This window comes from Centruroides sculpturatus, unplaced genomic scaffold (assembly GCF_000671375.1).
Source record: "Centruroides sculpturatus isolate CEXI.00-Female unplaced genomic scaffold, Cexi_2.0 scaffold241, whole genome shotgun sequence".
Classification (NCBI taxonomy): domain Eukaryota; kingdom Metazoa; phylum Arthropoda; class Arachnida; order Scorpiones; family Buthidae; genus Centruroides; species Centruroides sculpturatus.
In genome coordinates this window covers 750,010-763,950 of record NW_019384409.1, presented here as the reverse complement: position 1 = coordinate 763,950, position 13,941 = coordinate 750,010, and the positions used below count along the sequence as shown (strand labels likewise).

The 13,941-nt window shown below is 32.6% G+C and overlaps 1 protein-coding gene across 1 annotated transcript in view; it reads right to left on the bottom strand.

Annotated features, from left to right (window-relative positions):
• Positions 1 to 13,941, bottom strand: part of LOC111618971 (DNA-directed primase/polymerase protein-like) — a 42,938-nt gene that overhangs the window by 16,229 nt on the left and 12,768 nt on the right. Inside the window, exons 3-6 of the mRNA XM_023360598.1 lie at positions 11,077 to 11,165; positions 8,023 to 8,069; positions 7,826 to 7,917; positions 4,063 to 4,136 (exon numbers count right to left, since the gene is read on the bottom strand). Coding sequence (XP_023216366.1) covers positions 4,063 to 4,136; positions 7,826 to 7,917; positions 8,023 to 8,069; positions 11,077 to 11,165 — 302 coding nt within the window. The remainder of the gene's footprint in view (positions 1 to 4,062; positions 4,137 to 7,825; positions 7,918 to 8,022; positions 8,070 to 11,076; positions 11,166 to 13,941) is intronic.

The following is a 13,941-nucleotide window of genomic DNA, read 5'->3' as shown; positions in this document are numbered from 1 at the left end:
GTTCTAAACGAATATTTTTTGTTGTTAAGCTCACAAAACATATCACTTAAATTTTTAGATAACCCATTTACTTCCTTTCCTTTAGGATTACAACATACTTAAATTTCCTGTTGTAATAGGGGCCTGCCATGCCAAAGAAAGAGAGATCTCATCTCTGGAATTGATCGGTGACGTAGTGTTGTATGCCTTGCATAATTCTATCTGCTCCAATCATTTGAGATGGTCTAAATGTGCGGTGGTGGTGATTAATTTAGCATTTGAAAAGTCCGCAGTTATTTCTGGATCAGACGCGTAAGTTGATAAGGAAGTGGTACATTTATTTTGCTGGATGTCATGCATGTGTTCTTTCAATCTGATCCCAACAGTTCGTTTTTTTGAGCCTATGTAAATTAAGTCCTTCCCAAAACGATGGTCCCTAAGTGGCACTTTATATACCCCCAGCACTCTTCGAACATCACCCAATTCGTAGATCAAATGAACGACAATCCATATGGTCTTACCCTGGAGATCGAACAGCACAGCGACTCATCCGTGCATTTTCTGGATTTGAATATTGACTTCGGTGGACTTATCATACACACCTCTGTGTACCGGAAACCATCAGACAATCCAACTTATATCCCGGCAGACTCATGTGACCCGGTCCAATACAAGATGGCAGCGTTCAGGGCTCTAGTTAAAAGGGCTCACTCACACTCTTCTACTCAAGAGGCCTTAGAACAGGAATTACAATACCTATATAAAGTGGCCAAACAGCATGGATACCATAACATCATACAAAAAATGTCGCAACGATTAGGAGAAACGATGTCTCCTTCTGTAAGAATTAATTCAATAGATGCTAACCAAAAGGAGGATAAACCAAGGGTGTCAGTTACTTACAACCCACTGTTGAAATCACTACATAATAGAATCGCACGGCAAAAGGGTATCTCCCTAACCTTCAGAAGATGCCCAACCATATTTGGTATTCTACGTAATGGAAAAGACAAATCTAAGGAAGAAAGAATGCCGGGGGTATATAAAGTGCCACTTAGGGACCATCGTTTTGGGAAGGACTTAATTTACATAGGCTCAACAAAACGAGCTGTTGGGATCAGATTGAAAGAACATATGCGTGACATCCAGCAAAATAAATGTACCACTTCCTTATCAACTTACGCGTCTGATCCAGAAATAACTGCGGACTTTTCAAATGCTAAATTAATCACCACCACCGCACATTTAGACCATCTCAAATGATTGGAGCAGATAGAATTATGCAAGGCATACAACACTACGTCACCGATCAATTCCAGAGATGAGATCTCTCTTTCTTTGGCATGGCAGGCCCCTATTACAACAGGAAATTTAAGTATGTTGTAATCCTAAAGGAAAGGAAGTAAATGGGTTATCTAAAAATTTAAGTGATATGTTTTGTGAGCTTAACAACAAAGTTATTCATAAAATCTTTAAAAACGATGGAAAATATTTAAATATCTGTGAATATGACATAGAAGATATGACGTTCACAGATATAGATCACGTGATTCCGTTCTATCTTTTCGGTTTTAAAAATCGTTCTAAACGAATATTTTTCGTACTTCGTAAATCTTCAAACGATTTTTACCTGAAGATGGACCCGGGAGGGGTCTGAAAACGTTTGTACTATTAAATTTTTTACTTCGCATCGGTTAAAGGTTTTTTATAAGGTACGTGATATTTATTTTTATTTTTAATTAACTGGCTACATAGTATTAATAAATATTAAATTAAACATTAATACTATAATATATAATATTGAATTAATAAACATTTATTATTTAATTTCAGTTGAACACCTTTGAGTTAAACACAGATTTGTTGATGTCATTTATATTACACGAATGTCAATTAATGTGGTTTTTATTAGTTAATTTGATTTAAATTCAATTACGATGCATACCAATAAATCGTAGTAGTATCTTACCCACATGCACTTTGAAATCTAATTTGTGTTGTGATGTGTAATGATGCCAGGTGATCTTGGCACCACTAACTTCTGAATCAATAGTCTCATCAAATCGATGGCCTGATCAATAGTCAATCATTGATCAGACCATCGATTTTCTTTAACACAGGAAGTATATGAAGTTGACCATCTGTGTCTGTCTAATCTGTGGCTAGCTCTTGCCAAGTAGCTTGTTTGGCAACCAAGACAAATGTGGCATTCAAAATTTTGTTTGTAAACTGAATTGTTTGATAAGTGAGGCATTCAAAACCCAAGGTTTGACTGTATTAAGCTGAATTATATATTGATTTGTTTGTGTGTTTGTGTCCATTTTTGGGCAAAAATATTTTAAACTGTAGTGATAGATTTGGTGTCATTGAAAGATTTGTCTTTAGAAGAGTTTCTCTTCTGAGACTATAATTTTATAATTCATTCTCAATCAAATAATTATGAATAATTAACATTATAGTACATAAAGCAAATACTCAATTATTGTGTATTTGCTTTATACAGTCGCAAAATAAAACAAATTTTGGAGTTACCATCAAAAATAAACTGGCATAAGTACAGGGTGGAGCACATAAAACTAGCTCAAACACAAAATATAAGATTTTATTTGGTAACTATATACTGTACATTTGATTTACATTTAGTATAGTAAATAAATGGCATAAAGAAGCTTTAATTTTAATACTTTACATGTTTAGTAGCATTTTTATCTTTTCAAAATTTGTGCTTGAAGTAATTGCCATCTTTCAACATCAACTTTGAATTAACAAACTTACTTCTACAGTATAATAATTATTTTATTATCGTACTTTGTTTTAAAACCAATTAAGAGTATGAATTCAAAAATTTTGACAATGCTTTAAATATTTATCTTGTAGCCGAGAGCAAATAACAGAGTCTGAAGAATCACTTGGCATTGATAAATTAAAAGTTTAATAATTACATTTAATAGCAATAGTTTCCAAAGAAACAACTTACGAACTAGGGAAATACAAAAATACTCAGGACCAACCTTGACAATACTACTGATTGAGTCCCACATGCCGACAAAGGACAATCTAATTTATGTCTAGCTTAACTATATTTTAACTAATTTTACAAAATAAAGAGCCCTGGATCAAGATGGGGTTGAGATAAGAATTAGAAGATTTTGATTTAGACAGAAAAATAAAAGGGTCAAAAGAGGATAACTGGCAAAAATAAATCTTGAGTCCATTATTCCAGAGAGGTCTTCTCTATGTTACTTGCTGAAATATAGGTCCTCTCCTTCCCAGCTCCTCTCTCCAAAAAGTGACGATTTTCTTCTGCTTTCCTCTCTCTATCTTCTTGTGCCAGTCCCCTTTGACCAATCCAGTGTCACCCCCTTTTCCCTAGAGATCCATCAGACCATTGGGTAAACCAATGGTCTGATGGATCTCTAGTGGCTTGATGATAATGATCTAAGTGGACATTCTCTTGACATACCCTATTAAAATGCAATCAAAAACGCAAAAAACTGCATCTAAAATAGTGTAAATAGAAGCAGAGTTCTTTACGGTAAGCCTTAATCCTGTCCATCTCCCCCCAGTGCAAGAAATTTTGACATGTATATTATATAAAAACACATGCATACTCGAATGCAGCGTTGTGTCAAAATTTCAAAGGAATCGGTAGGAACAAACGAACATTACATTTTTATCTATATAGATAGATAGAAGATGATCTGCTTTAGTTCATCCTCACAGAAAAGCAAACTTAGATCGTTGTACTCGTAGTGCCATCTGTTGGACATAAAAGCCTTAACCCTAGATAATATCTTTTAATTTATATGAATGTTTAACGGAATAATATACAGCTATGTCCACCCTGAAGTTCCATTCTAAATATTGGTGAAAGAATTTTTGAAATCGGATGAGTAGTTTCGGAGATTACCCCTACATACAAACTTACAAACATTACCTCTTTATAATATTAGTATAGATTACATTACAACATTGAAGCGATGTTGTAATGTAATCATTTATACTTCTCAGAATTAGTAAATATTAAAATTAGTTTTGTTTCATTGATTCTATAATGTAAAGCAGAGTTAATACAAAATTTACCTTGAAGAAAGCCACAAAACATTAGAAATGTCACATGATATATTATGCACACTCTTCAATGCCCAGCAAACAAACTAAAAATCATGTTTTAAAAAATAACATATGTTAAATTGTTAATAAATGTAATTTTTTTAACTACAGATATAACATTTAATAAAGAAACTAATACAATACAAATAATTATATTAAATATTATTTAATACTGTTTCAAAATTAATTACTTTAATTGACAAATTCATATCAAATTAACAAAAACAGTTCAGAAAAATCATGTAATTCTAATTATCATTTGATTTAAGTTACAGTCATTGACAAAAAAAAGTTATACACTAAGAAGGAGGCATTGGAATCAAATGAAACTTTATTAGAGCAAATATAATAATGATTGTAATAAATGATTACAATATCATAGCAAAGGGAGAATTTTCTGTGCAACAATAATATAAATAAAAATGCCTTGTAGGATCTCTTTTTGCCTAGACACACGGAGCAATATGGTTGCACATGAAGGCATACAGGTACTGTATGCTAACTTGTGACAGATTTCTCCACAGATGATGTACAGTACTTACCACTACAACTCTTTTATACTCTTAGATCAGGGGTCACTAAATTATGGCCCACAGACTAGATCCTACCCGTTGCCACACTGTACCACAAATGAGCTAAAACATAATTATTTATATGGAAACATCATAGATTGTAGATGAACTTATTATGTAGAAAAAATTAAAATAAATGTAAGTAAAAATACCAGAATTGGTCCAATCTGATATTTGCATTTGACAGTAACATATTTAGAAAAATCAGTGAAATGAAAACTTTGGTTACTTTTTGTGACTGAATATCAGAGTGCTTTTTGTGTACATACCTGCAATGAAGTTTCTAAGAAAAGCAATTATGAGCTTGCTGCAGCAATCATGTTTGAGTATTGGTAAATAAATATGTTGGTTTTCTTTATTTTTTGCGTATTCAGTATACTGTATTGAGCGAAATGGTTATGCGGCCTGTGCTTGTCATTCTCTCAGTTATCTGGCCCGCTGTGAAAAAAGTTTGGTGACCCGTCTTAGATGGCCAAAACTGGAATCCCATCTACTCCCACAAATGCTTAATGGGTGACAAATTTGGAAACTGAGCAAGCCAAGGAATGTGGCAATGTGTCAGACATTCCTAGGAATGTTTTCTGCTGTGTGTGGCCAAACATTACCTTACTGGAAAATGTCAGGTGTCGACTGAGAGGTCTGAATGAGGGGTGTCAATTTAAAATAAAGTGCTCCTTTTCAGACGCGAATGGAAAGGATTAGGTGTCTTGATTGAACAATGCAATTGTTTTTTTTTTGTAAATTCCTTAAACAATGGAAAGGAATAAAGTCGAGAAAACTCGACGAGAGAGAGAGGAATCATATTCAGTCGCGACGCTGACCTTTCCCGTGCCCTCCATCGGGTTTCAAATTGCCACCAGGTGACAAGGAGAGACCAATGGAGAGGCGACTGTGAGGTTAAGAATGGAGAGGTTAAGAAATCTATAAAACAGTGCGATTCAAGTTACAAAGGTTCTTGGTTCATAGTCTTATCCTCCTGGACGTGTGTGTCCCCGCCAAATCTTGGAAAAGAACGTTTCGGATCTAGTGGAAGCAACCTCATCTGTAGTGTCACCTGATGACCTCCAGGCTCATCAGTCGTCCAAGAAAAACCATCTGAAGCAGTGTCATTCGCCCTGGGGCCGACGATTATTTCATCATCTTCACCGAACCGTAAGAAACAGAAACATGAACTTTTCAAACTCTACTTGAACTTTATCCTTGCACTTTGTGGTGTGATAATCAGTCAATCAAGAAAATATTGTAAGACATTTTAATGTTATTAAACGGTTTTATATGGTAAACCTGTCTCAGTAAGTCATTCTGCACCCACATGACAGTATTGACCGCTCGGCTGTCGAAATCTCCTCACCCCAATCGGCTAACCTCACAAAAATATGTTGCCTAATATAAAAGGCAACACAGGATTTCCTGAATATATTGCTTTGTTATCAATGCCCTTCGTACAATGTATGGCTGGCTGTCATACATAATGGCTCTCCAGATCAGCATACTAGTAGTAGGCATAGTGTGCTGCTCAACTGTAAAGGCAAGATTGAAGCACTCACCAGCAGTCCTCCATACTAACACATCCATTTCTGAACAGAACCAGGATTCATCACTAAAGACAATACACTGCCAGTCTGTAACAGTCCAGTCTCTGTCATAAATCAATCAATGTTAGAGTGTTAATGGCAGGACATGGTGATTGCTATGCATGCATTTTGTCTGCTACAGGATAAATGGTACTGCAAGTAAAAAAGTGGGATATATCCACATGGAATGTAGCCAAGACTGGGTATAAAAACACTGACAATTAGTGCATGCCATTTTTATCAGTTATAGCTATGATGGCCATTACTTTGCCAGAGCATGCCTTAATTGTGAAAGTCAGGGTAATGCTGTGGCTACTGTTTGCAAATATAACCATTGTAAGAACTTATGCTTCAGACCAGTCTCCGTAGGCTGTCAGGATAATGGTAGCATGATTTGAGACAACTGGATCTTTAGAAGTTCAACCTGGCAAGGGGCGAGTCTTCAAATTTCACACCTAAACAATGTGTTCCCTATTCTCTAGGTGTAAAATATTCCCTGCATCACTAAGCAATCTGTACAGCATGTAATAGTATGGCTCCAAATGAATGAATAAATGCTTCTTCATTATGTTTCTGTTGTTTTATTTTGTGCCATTACCCCGTAGCAGATAATTTTGAAACAAATTATTTTTTGCAAAATCCTTTTTCATATGCTTTGAATAATGTCTACATAAAGTTTGGTGTCAATCAGCTTATTGGTTGAAACTAGAGAGCCCTCTAAATAGGAAAACTTTAATTATGATTACCAGGTTATGATAAATTGAATCAAGTTTAATTACTACTTCAATCATAACTTCTTAATATTATGACTATCATTCATGTTTATCAAAATATGGCATGCATTGTGGAATGGAAGCAGCATCTTCAATTGTTTATGAATGGTTGTATGTCACAATCTTACTAAGAATATGACATCGTGAATTGACAATGTACTGGTACCTTTGGTAAAGCTTAGTTCAGTTAATGTTAATTGGATAATGTTATCATCATGAGTAATAGATCATGATGATAATACAAGAACAAAATATCAGCATGGTAAAGCTAGTACAACAGACACTACATCAGGAGTGGCCAACAGTTTTTGCCCCCAGGCCAAATTGGAAAGAAAACTTTCTCCACGGGCTGAACCAGAGGCTGCCCTAGGAAGATTTTGAGGTAGTGCAAGATCTCATTGTGGTGTCACCCCATAGAGATTAAATTGTAGATAGAGATTACAGATACATTTTTCACATTATCGTGCCTTATCAACATTCTACACTGTACTTACAAGATTTGTAATGAAGGGTTAACTCTAAACGCACAGTGATTTGTTGACCTTTTTTTTTTTTTTTTTTGTGTGTCGGAAATTTTCATCGAGCTATTCGGACTTGAGTAGCTAATATTGAAAGAAAGATTGATTGCGGGCCACATAAATTCATTAGACAGGCCGGATCTGGCCTGCGGACCGTATGTTGGCTATGTCTGCACTACACTTTAATATATTTTCAGAGAATAAATTTCAGTTATGACTAATCTGTTTATTATTACATTATTATTAATTTTTGTTAATTTTTCATCTCCCAATTAATTATAAATATATAAATATACCTGAATAAATATTTTCACCATTTTATTTCCATCAGAATTAGGATTATATTTTTGTTTAAATTCCAAATCAAAATAAATTTTGCAAGGTGTCCCTATAAATATATCAATAAATAAATATAATTTTAAATTATTTAGAATGTAAAATTTCATTTATGATTTCCTTTTAAAAAGTTATAAAACTCACAATTTTTTCTTACCTTCACGAATCAATTCATGGGAATTTCGTTTAACTATTGGTTTACTCCTTTATGAAAATATAAATAACATGTAAATGTATAATATCTATTAATATTTCTATAATTAATGTATAATGTTAAATAATAAAGTAATGTTTTAGTGCATTACTTTATTTTTACAATAAAAGTTTTTACAATACATATAATGTCTTTTTTATGTTCAAGTAATTAGCTTTCTAGGTGTGGTTTCTGTATAAATGGTAAACTCATTAGTGAAACAATTAAGGAAATATTGGAAATATTGTATATACTAGATTTTTCCAATAAAATAAAACTATTCTTATCATTTACAGTAGAGTGTCGTTTATCCGAAAGAATTCCAGTTGGCAAATTTAAATTTTTGCTAGTGCTGTGGCGCTGCAATCTTTGGCTATGTCTTAGGCTACTCAAATATTTTACGTTTTTGATACTAAATTAACTTCTGAAATATTAATTTTTTATTGTTTTTATATTTTTCAATATATTTATTTTGTTTGTGCAAAATAAAGAAATAATTTTTAATGATACAATAGCCACGATTATTATTTAAAAAAGTTTACGTTAGGCTTAACATCAACGAAAATTCAACACAAAGCAACACGCAACGGAGAAAAATTTCAGGATGGGATAGGTTAATATATTTTTTCGTACATAATCGGTTATTCGAAAAATAAGTTATCCGAACAACCCCAGTCCCCAATTGATTCGGATAAATGACACTCTATTAGCCTTCTTAAACACAATTGAGGATAAAGAACAAAATATATCTATTCTTACAAAATATTTTTACTAATTTTAGAAATCATGACCCAAGTAGGAAATGGAGATGATACAAGAATATGCTAAAACTGGTTTTTATATATGCTAAATATAGGATAAACAAAGTACTTCATTCTTTAATTTAGAAGATTAAACTTGTTAACCATATATGTTGCATTTACACTGCTGATAATAAAATTCCATCTTTCCAATGGCTCCTTTAATTATTAGATTTCCTCTCTTGTACAGTACCTATTGTATGTTGATACTCCTGAGAGCATGGAATAAACAAAGGATAAATTCTTAGTGTTTAAAAGTTATACTCCATCAGCACATCCATGAAGTTTCGCTAGAAGAAAAAATGTGATAGAGCAATTATCTGTTTCTAGATCTTATAATCAGAAGATTAGCCAGTGGAATGTATTATAAGTTTATCAGTTAGAGATAAATGCAAGTAAGAAAGGAATAACCTTTAATCATTCCTCAAAATTTCTTTCAACCTCATTCCTGCAAAAGTGCAACCTTTTCAGTGCTAATTTGTAGAGTTTACTAATTTACTAATTCCTTTTACTGTTGGAAAAATATAGATAAAATTGAACTACTTTTATGAAATCTTATGGGTAAATTGATTTTATTAGTTTAGAATTTACCAATATTTTGTCTTGTTTGTTTATGATATAACTTAAAATATAACTTTTATTTATTTTAAATTTTGAAATTGTTATTCCAAATGTACTGTACATATTGAAATTCTAATATCCTTTGTAATTAATGTTCTAATGTTCTTATTTCCTGAAATTAAATTATTATTATTATCAAAAGTATTTGTACTTAAGTTTTAACACCATAAAAACACTTTATTAAAGTGTTTTTATTGTGTTAAAACTTTAACATAACAAAATATTTTATTAAAGTTAAACACTTTAATAAAATATTTTGTTGTATGTCAAGATTATTCTATTCAAAAATGTTCTTAATATATTATAAATTATCAAAGATGTATCAGTTATTAGAATGTTATTATGTCAATTCATGTAACATGCAATATACTGTATGTATTATTACATTTGCTCATATTGTGAGATTGGGGATGGAACAAATCAAAAGAAAAAAAAAAAATGTTAATTTCTATGATGAGCTGAAAAAAACAAACAAGTGAACAGAATAAACTGGACACTTGTGGGAGTTGATCCACTGCTCTCGAGTGAGGACAAGACAAAGACAACGAACCAAAGTAATAGAACAATAATTTAATTTACCGACAATCTTATCCTGAAGGGCATACAATGCATCAAGATTTTCTCTTGTAGTACAATTAGGAACCTGACAATAATCTTAATAGTCCTTATTGGTTTTGGTTAGAGATTTACAGAGATCCAAGACAGAGTTTGAATTTGAATCCTCAAATTCCTCCTCTTCTTTCCTTACAGACTTGAAATATTATTTGGAGATCTTTGTTCCACCATTAAATTACTCCCTTGTCCCTTCATTTTACAATCCACTCTGATCGTTTTCCACTTCCTCTTGCTCAGCTACTTGGGTAACAGTTTTTATGCTCACCTACCACACTTCACACACACTACTTCCTTGAAGAACTACTTTCCCATCAACCCCTTTTATTCCCTTTTCCCTGGGGGCTTAACAACTGTGCCAGAGGAAACACATTAGACATAAGACACAATATAACAAGTACTGCTTTAGAAAACAATCTACATAGAAATTTCATTAACAAAATTTTGAACTATTTTTAATATTTTTTAAATGGCTTTATTTTTTCTTTTTCAAATATGTTGTAAATACCAGCTTCTCTACTTAAAATATATAATATGAAAAATATATAATCACAGTATCACTGTTATATTTGTATGTACTATGAAAAAAGTATTGTAATGAAGATGAAGATACAGTATACATAAATGTTATGAATGTAATTTTTAGTTTTCTTATTTTTAAATAAAATATAACCTATTTTAATTTAATTTGCCAAATTTTTAATTGAAAAACAATTAATTATAAATTCATTTTTGAAATAAATTCTCAAATATCTGGCAACTTGTAATTACTATATTTCAATTTAACATATAATTTTTAATACATACATACTGTATATATAAATCACCTGTTACGCAAATTATGGAATCAATTATTAAATAGGATTTTTTAATTGAAAGTGTTTTTGAGAGAACTTCTATATTTTTATTTCTAATGTTCTAATTTTAGTGATAGAGGCTGCTAAAAGTAATTTTTTTTAAGAGAATAAAAACTAGTTTTACTCACTTATGTATTTTCCACATAGTAAAAGGATCGGTTACCAAATATTCACGTTTTCCATCTTTATTAAGTTCATTTGTGAAAACCAAAAATTTCTTTTAAAAAACAAAAACAATCATTATATTCAATACTAAACTTTAAATTCTATCATTCATATTAAATTTAATTCTTATTACTCAAATTTACTAATTTACAAATTATAGCTATTACTATTTACAGTGATAATTTATTATTATTATTATTATTATTAAATTTAATAATAATAATAGTAATAAAACACTCACAAATGACATGCAGAAAATGTAACATCATGCCAGAAACTATACAAACACATCACTTCTAGTTTCAAGCTCTTGGCACAGACAGATTATTTACCATCTGTCTGTGCCATTGTCTGTGCCATTGTGTTTGTCAATGAGTGTGATGTAAACATCACACTCATTGACAAACACAATCAAATCACATACATTATAGACATATCCATTCCAAACACTCAGAATACACAAAAAAAAAAAAAAATTGCAAGTACATACTGTAATGTGTATTGTATTGGAGATGTTGAAATGTATAATATTAGTGAGTCCGCCAGGTGGCGATCGTTGCTGATGCATCACGGGAACGGTACCTGAGCGCTCACTTTGGTTGTAACTTGGAGACAATAAACATATCATGGCACAGTCGACAAACGTTTAGAGAAAGACGAAAGATTCTCCCGTACTGGATTCGACATGTCCACGTTTCAAAATCTTCCTCGATGTTGGTAGAAGGTGACTTAGGAGCAAATTGGAAGAAATTTAAGAAAAGTTATCTACTTTATTCAACGGCGACCAAATTCACGACGAAGAACAATGAAACTCAAGCCGCCATCTTGCTCCATTGTTTGGGGGGAAGAAACTCTAGAAATTTTTGAAACACTAGAACTTAGTGATGAAAAAGCGAAACAACCGAATGTAATTCTAGAAAAACTTGAGTTGTATTTTATTCTGAAAAGCAACCAAAGTGTTGAAAGTCACAAGTTCAACACTTGTGTGCAAGAACCAAGCGAAGCCTTTGACGATTTTTTAGCAGACTTGCGTAAGCTATCGATAAATTGTGAATTTAGGAATTTACAGGATCGACTATTGAGTGATAGAATTGTGAGTGGTATTCGTGATCAGAAGGTAAAGGAACGTCTACTGCGAGAAACAGAGCTATCATTAACAAAGGCAATCAACATATGCAGAGCCGCCGAACAGACAGAAAGCCACATTAAACTCTTGTCAAATCAACCAAAGAATATAGAAGTCAATGTGATAAAAGGAAAATCAAGAGAATGTTTCAATGAATCACATGATCAGGAAAATAGGTCTAGTGCAGAAACAAAGAACCATCGAACACAGAACAATCGGCGTGGATATCAAAGACCGGAAAATAAGTTCCAAGGAAGACAATGGAATTGCGAGAGATGTGGTTATCTATACTAATATTATAAAGAGATAATGTTTGTATGTACATACGTATGTATGTATGTATGTATGTATGTATGTATGTATCAGTGGCGTGCCGTCATTAGAAGCGTTGGAAGCGCCGCTTCCCTCATATTCTCTAAAAAATAAATAAATATTAATTTTAATTATATGAAAATAATCGCACAATATTTTATTATAACCGCATTATGTATCTTATTTCAAATTTCTATATTACACGTGGAAAAAAAAATTGCTATTGTATATTAGAATATTAGTGGCGGAGTGGAATCTCCTGTATTTTCAGATTACGAAAAGCCAGATTTGCGCATGCGCTTTACAGAGCACCAACCTCACCCGGTTTAGCTGGTGGAAGCCTACGACCTTGGGTGAAAGCTGCACACATATAAAGATTCCAATTCTATCAAGGACCGGTTCTGGGCTGTTAGCCGCCTGCCCACTATATATTTTGATTACGTGAATAACAAGTAGATTTATAACTTAACCCAACCGATAAGAATTTACTATGTTTTTACGATAGTTCTGAATAGTTGACAGGAGTTAAAAAAAAATCCATTAAAATATTTGATATATTTATTTCGCTTTCCGATTTTATATTACTCACGGATTTCAATGTTAAACCAGTGATATTACGATTTCGTATGTCCCATCTTTAAGGGGATGTAGAAAAAAAACGTGTACAATTCTTGTATAATGTTAAAAAATTAACTCTTACTTTGGTAGCATTATTTACAACTAAATTTAATGAATGAGAGAGATGCACGAGGTACAGAAAAAGCTCTAGAATTTATTTTCCTTAAATTTACGATTTATGTATCCGTTTGTCATAAAAATTTGTCTTTCCACTTTTTCCCGAGACTACAAATATTAGAGTACAAAGTAACTGGTTTCAACTTATTTCTACTTAAGAAGTAGTTAAATAATTAAGCGATTAGGGAATTGGGGACGTAAACAAAACCCTGACGAAAGAGCCGGAATATTACTTAAAAGAAAGCTTAACCGAACCAATCTATAGCCGAGTACAGTGGGGACTGATTTCTTCGAAATACTGTACTGTATTAGATGAAATAAATAAAGACAGAAATTTTACTAGTTCGACGAGAGTGACCGAAAAGTTGTAAATTTTGGAAATTTCCATGGACAACACCTGGTCTTAAAACGAATTAGTTAGAAAACAAAAGACGGACAATCTATTAAGTTTAACATATTTAGACTTTTACAGCTATGGTGAGAAACGTTTAAAATTTACAAGAACCCTGTCGCGTCTTTTGAGGTATATTAGTGATGCGACAAAAGAAACATTTGACATTGCCAAATCCCGAGGGTATCGGCACCCTCGGGATTTGGCAGCCCGCGTGCATGTACAGTACACACCGCACACCTAGCAGGACCGTCTCTGATTCCA